Consider the following 6470-nt stretch of genomic DNA (forward strand, 5'->3'; position numbering starts at 1 on the left):
AATGTGCTAGTCATACTACAATACTTCTCACATTTTTCCCACAGGGTTTTTGGAGAAGAGTTAATTCAAGGGTGATTCCAGAGATGATCGGTGGCAACCGTCGCGCCGCTCCCCTTGCACCTCTACAAACAGTCGCATGCATCTCTCGATCGTGTCTGTTCCCCTTATATATACCGAGAATCAATCAATGGAATCGACAGTTCAATCATTTATTCAATTGTCTCCCGTTTACAATTCAGTTATCCAAAGTTAACAAACCCGATGATAGCAATCTTAATTGGGTTTTTTCAACATATGAAAATACTATACCTAACAAGTAGGGGAAATGATCTTTTCAGTGAGAGCAACGGATATTTAGACATATTAACATTATTAGAGGGTATTCCCTCCGTAAACTAATATAAGAGCGATTAAATCACTAATAAGAGTGTTTAGATCACTACCTCAGTGCGTTTAGATCACTACTCTTATATTAGTTTACATCGGGAGTACTTTATTGCAGTCAATCACGGAGCGTTTTCTTCAGAGTCAATCGACAAGAGAAAGGCAGCCATCAAATAGCGAATCAATCTCACAGGAAATAAAAGAGGACAAAGAGTTAAAGAAACTTTTTCTGAGACGAGTGTAATCATATCCACCTTTTTCATGGTTGAAAATACCACCTTATCCTTTTCGAAAATAAAGATAAGACCTGATGAGGGGAAAAGCAACCTATTTTTCAAAGGGCAGCAGGACAGGACCTACATTTGGTACTCCTGGGAAAAATATGATAAATCCTAACCTCATTTTTCCAACATGCCAAAAATTGTCAGAACTACTTGTGAACCACCTTCCCCAAGTTGATAGACGAGAGTCATCAGGGAAAAAAAAATCTCGACTTGTTAATCTAGACAAAACTCATGCCAAGTACTCTTTGCTATCAGTTCTCAGCATCAAAAGATGTGACTAGCCATTGCATTTTGCAAACTGTGGCTTCCATAGTCCCTAGTACCTGCCTTTTGAAGCGTCTGTTTCCTGTACTCTAGGCTCCTTCAACCTTTCATTTAGCTCTGACCGCAAAGATAAAGGAGAATTATCTTGATGTCGGCGTTGGCTTCCATGGAGAAAAGCCTCTGCTCCAGCCCCTTATGGCGCCTCACCTGCACAAGATTGCAATTGGTGTCATAGCAAAAAATGGCGTCAAATTTTTTCATGTGAACAAGTAACTACAGGCTATTAATTAAGTCCAAACATTACGGGCCTCAAGTTTTGGTGAATTGGGCATATGTCACTAGAATGTGAAGGACATCAGAAATTAAGAATGAAAATGACTTACATAGTCAGCAATTTCTTCCAAACCCAAAGGTTGCACCTTTTCATCTTTACTCCAGCCAAGGGATATCATGAAAGCCAGATCTTCTGCAGTGAATATGGCTTCAGCTGGATACTCCTCATCTTCTGGTTCAGTAGCCTCTGACGATGAACTAGCTTCCTCATTGCCAGACTGTGAGTTCTTGTACCCATCATCTGAATCTGCAAGTGCTGAGGAGGAGCTACCATCCGCATTGTCTGAGCCGGATACCTGGAATCCTTCGTCTCCTGTGTCAGCAAGTTCAGATGAGGAGTCAGACTCCAGGTTTTCTACAACAAGCTGCTGAGATCCCCCAGCTGCCATGTCAATAGACTGCAAGGATGAATTGTTCTCTTCATTGTCTGAATGGTGCCGCTGAGATCCCTCAGAAGAATTTGCTTCTTCACAGAAACACTTTCCATTCCCCATGCATTTCATTCCAGAATTAAGACAAGAATCATGCTTCGCATCAACTCCGCTGGATGGAGATGGCTCACAACCTGACTCAACGGCTGAACTTGAACCATTAGATTTGGTTCGCAACGACTGGAAGAACTTTAATCTTGATTTGCTAACACCACCAGATGAACCTTGCACTAGAGGAAGATCATGTGTGGAAACCTTGGGCTTTTGGCTGAGAGGAGGCTTCTTGTGTGGTTCCATGGAAGCCACACAAGCTGGAGGACTCGCAGGATTGCCTGGAGAGTCTTTAGGAGTCTGTGCAGTACAATTTTGCTCTCGGCTGAGGATTTTAAAGCTTCCTGAAAGAGTAAGCTTTGAAAGCTCGGTCTTGGCTGGAGCTCGAACAGAACCATTGGCGGGAAGTGCTAATGATTGTTGTATGGCCTTACTAGTACCAGCAAGATCTCCAATCCGTGTTCCTTTTGATTTGGAAGAGCTTGTTACCTGAATAATCTTGAAATAAGTTAGCTAAGCAAAATACATTGGTGCATGCATATCACACACTCAAAAAAGGTGAGACAAACACAACCAGAACACACAATTGCCAGAACCATGTAACGTTTACTAGCATCAGTTTTATGAGTGAGCCTTTTCTTTTCGAGGCAAAACTTTTGCTTGCTTTTTAATTATAGTATATGTGGCACATTGCACGTCGAGGACAGAACAAGGTCACATCCAGATAATCATAGTCTAGCACACTGCCATCATGGGCATGGTGACACCGATTAGGGCAATGGATGTGGCAACAGCAATCAAATCCATAGGTATAGGAATTGGGAGATTAGTTTCCCTGCTAGATTAAGTAGTTATTTCCTTCTCTTTTTAGGTTACCATTTTACACATCGTTTCAATCAATATTTTGTTATTAGGCACACACATCTCTGCATAAGATGAACGATTATTTTGATCATCAAGCAAGAGTAGTGATAAATCCTTCTCTACCAGGTTCCCTCTTCTTTCAAGCTGTGCCATCTGGCATCCTTCCACAGTAGTTACCCATTGGTCAAACCGTCAAAGTTCATAACACACACAAGGAAAACAACCTATCAAACTAATTCAGGACAGTAGCCCTTAGGAATACTTCAGCATATATTTTTAAATCGCATTAGAGTGAAACATTAAGTGCAAAGTAGGTATCACATGCAAATTATTTATGCACTTCATAGCAGTCATTCTGCCCATGCCTCTTAACATACAAAATAGCAAGGGTGTAAATATTCCACTTCCAAAGCATGTTTAGATCGCCTTAGTGCATATCTGCACAACCAGCGAAATATAAAGCATCTCCCGGAGTACCATTAGTTGAGTAATGTTCGGGTACAATTAAACATGTGATCATGCTAGAGCAGAAAATCCAATACTACATTTTGCATATATCAGAGGCAAATGAAGTGACCCATGATGTTATACTAAATCATAACATAGGAAACAGAAAATGTAATGTCTAGTCCAACACCATACATACATACATACATACATACATACATACATATATATATATATATATATATATATATATATATATGTGTATATATATATATGTATATATATATATATGTGTATATATATTGATAAATTGTTTTATTACTGCAACTGCCAGCAAATATGGGAAGTGATCTACACCCACAAGTAAGAGCAAAAAGTAAATCACAACCATTCTTGCAGGTATAAGGTACTAAATGTGAAAAATTCTTCTGGTCAAAAGGCAGATGATAACTCACAGAAGATTTGCTTGTTGTAGAAGTCATAGGTCTTAGAGTGTTTTGTCTCAAAGTTCTTTCTTCAATCTTCTGAGCATCAATTGATAGCTACAAGCAAAGAGTACGTGAACATGAATCCAGAGAGACAACATTTATATCAATGAGAACATTATAAACACCATGCCATGGTTCCTACCTGAGGTCCAGACGAAGTTCTCTGAGGAGCTTGCATAACAGTCTCTGCCATGCTTAATGCAGTTCCACTGTTCAGTGCTACTTCAGGCTTTTTACTAGGAGCGGCTTGTGGTACAGAAGAGGCAACAAGATTTTTCTTTGGCTCACTTGATAGAGGAGCACCTACTAGCTTGGAAGTCCAGCCATCAGATGGAGTAAATGGAGGCAGGCTCTGAATTGGGGTGGTGATACCAGGAGATGGGACTCTGCTAATGTCTTGCCTTCCATTCTTGTCCTCGGAACTAAGCTGTGGGAATTCTCGCTCAAAGGCAACGCCAACAGTATTGCTTTTAGATGTAAAACCATTATTTAGACTAATTACTCCCTTACTTGATGTGTCTGCCTTCGAGCGAGCACGATTTAACCTATCCCTTTCAGGTCTACATGAGCTAAATGATTGAAAGCCATCACGATCTGCTGTAACGGACCTACTCTCCCTATCACGGGAATCAAAGTCCTTCTCCCTCTCCTTATCCTTGTTCCTTCCAAAATTTGCATAGCCCCTTGTCTTCCCCATGTCATCCCGGTCAAGCCTCCGGGATCCACTTGAGACTGAACTCCTCCGTGATGAAGACTGCCGGGAACTCTGGTCACGGTTGTGCCCAGATGAGCGATTTCTTGATGAACCACCCTTACCTTGACAATCTACTAGAATATCCAAGAGAAGACCTGTTAGGATAATATATGACAGCATTGCAACACAGAAAAACAATGCCACTTATAGTTCACAGGTGTATGAAACTACAATGTCTCCCCCTCCCCCCACCCCACATAAGAATCATTCTTCATAATGGCATTTGCAGACAAATAGTATGCTCGTAAGAGCACATAAAAATCACCGTAATTGAAAAGAAGTAGCAGGGTATGTCTGCATGGTGGCCAAAACTCACCTGCCAATTTTCTCACCAAGATCACTATTTTAGGATGGTTGCCAATTATTTGGGGGGCCAATGCCTACTTAGCACCTTATTAAGTTCATCTTTCTTGCCAATGTTGGCCAATTCCATTTATTTGTTGAAAGTTAACATTAGTAGGTCAAACAGCCTTCCATACTAACAAAAAGTGCTGCTTCCTAGTACAACAATGTATAGATGGTTCAATTTAAGTGTGATGCCCTTTTAGCAAGGTACTTTCCGCTTGCAAATAATTGTCGTTTAGCTGTTCAAGGAAATATATTCCACCAACAACTATAAGTGTTAAATTGGTATACTATAGAGTAAATAAAGCATGGTCATAAATAAATTAATAAAGCATTAACCCCTCAGTTGATGGCTTGATCAAATATCTACTCTGTAAACCAGAGGGGCGCTTCTATTAATTTAAAGCCGGACGCTTCTAGCGTCTTCGTTCCAAAAAAAAGTGTCACGAGCCTTCCAGATGTTACCATGTTTACAAATAGTATAAACTACAGTAGAACATGTAATGAACACAACGCAATGGTTTGTTATTGCAGCTGACACCCGCAGCTGATACCACCTGAATCATATGAGCATCATTTCAAACTACAGGAACCCTTGATACTACATAAAGAACACATGAATTCTTCAATGATGCCCATAATTGAGCCAATATTCCCATCATCTAATTAATCCAAGAAACAACATTCGAATTCACCAATCTCTATTTTCAAAGCAAAATCACATCAGGCTAAAAGGCACCACAAAACCCTAATCTCCTCTTAAACAATACCCGCACGAAAGTATCCCATTAAATAAGCATGTATCTCCAGCGTGAATCAAAATGCATCCCGTTTCACCACACAGCTAGCAGCACCCGGCGATAGATTACATTTATAACACTAGAAGTCTGAGAGTAGCAAACACAAAATTGGTAGGCTGGTGAATTCACCTTTGCGTGACGAAGCTGCGGCCCAGAGGGTCGCGGCACCAGTGGCCGTGACCTGGCCCTGCATCAGCCATTGCGGCTTGAAGGCGGGTATGTCCTGCTCCATGGGGGGCACCACTCACCATCTACCCACCAATGGCTGCGGAGAGGGGAGGTCCTTCTCCAGCGATCCAATCGGTGCGCCCACCAGCCTAATCCGCGGCTGCAATGCCACGCCGCCGCTGCCACCAACGCTCCGCTCCTATCCCCTTATCACCAATCAACGCATGCCGGCGACCTCCACGCCACCCCTCCGTGGAGGTAGGGCTACCACCGAAACCCTAGCGCGGCAGCGCCTTCGCCTCGCCGCCCGACCGAAACCCTAGATAGGGCTATCACCAGAGCCGCCCCTATAATCAGCCCCGAAAAATCACGGGGAAAAAAAATCGGGGCCGCCGCCGCCTCCAATTTGCCCCGTATCGTATCACGGGGCGCCTCTTTCCCGATTGAAGGGCCCCCAATCCGCTCGTAATCAGTCGGCGAGATGGGGGTAGGGTCGTATCGGCGTCGATTTCTTGAGCTGGGTCGGCGAGTTTGCCCTCGGCGAATTGAAACGGCCGGCGGCTGCGGGGCGGAAGAGGGGGGGGGGGGGGGGGGGGGGGGGCGCAGGGGGAAACGAACAAAAAGCAATTTGCGAGAGAGGAGGATAGGGATATATATTTTGTTGGGGGTTTTATAGGATTTGGCTGCCTGGCAGCAGGGGAGCTCGACTCGTACACGTTCTGGATGTGGATACTACCTGGAGAAACCCTACGCAAAATTCTTTTGCTCTTATTAGGTGAACTTTAGGTGGATAGCCTCCTCTGCTATTTGTGTATATAGGCACCTTATATATAAGGAGCAGGAGCATAGGTGGTGTT

At 43.0% G+C, this 6470-nt stretch overlaps 1 protein-coding gene across 3 annotated transcripts; it reads right to left on the minus strand.

The window, feature by feature from the left end:
- Positions 1–600: 600 nt before the first annotated feature.
- LOC123144643 (uncharacterized) lies at positions 601–6217 on the minus strand. 3 transcript variants are annotated; one of them, XM_044563844.1, is made up of 5 exons: positions 5575–6217; positions 3689–4371; positions 3514–3600; positions 1316–2245; positions 601–1139 (listed from the first exon to the last, which is right to left on the minus strand). In XM_044563844.1, exons 1-5 carry the CDS (start codon positions 5675–5677, stop codon positions 1044–1046), a joined length of 1899 nt encoding a protein of 632 aa, XP_044419779.1. In that variant the 5' UTR covers positions 5678–6217; the 3' UTR covers positions 601–1043. The 3 variants fall into 3 exon arrangements, with proteins under 3 accessions (XP_044419779.1, XP_044419778.1, XP_044419780.1); XM_044563843.1 differs by having other exon boundaries at positions 3689–4374; XM_044563845.1 differs by having other exon boundaries at positions 1316–2236; positions 3689–4374; positions 5575–6216.
- Positions 6218–6470: the final 253 nt, after the last annotated feature.

This window comes from Triticum aestivum, chromosome 6D, assembly GCF_018294505.1.
Source record: "Triticum aestivum cultivar Chinese Spring chromosome 6D, IWGSC CS RefSeq v2.1, whole genome shotgun sequence".
NCBI lineage: Eukaryota > Viridiplantae > Streptophyta > Magnoliopsida > Poales > Poaceae > Triticum > Triticum aestivum.

Excerpts from the sequence above, each read along its gene's own strand:
- LOC123144643 (XM_044563843.1), bottom strand. The coding sequence starts at position 5,677 with ATGGAGCAGGACATACCCGCCTTCAAGCCGCAATGGCTGATGCAGGGC. Across the intron at positions 4,375-5,574 it reads CGCAGCTTCGTCACGCAAAG|TAGATTGTCAAGGTAAGGGT; the intron begins GTGAATTCACCA and ends TGGATATTCTAG. Across the intron at positions 1,140-1,315 it reads TGGAAGAAATTGCTGACTAT|GTGAGGCGCCATAAGGGGCT; the intron begins GTAAGTCATTTT and ends AATCTTGTGCAG.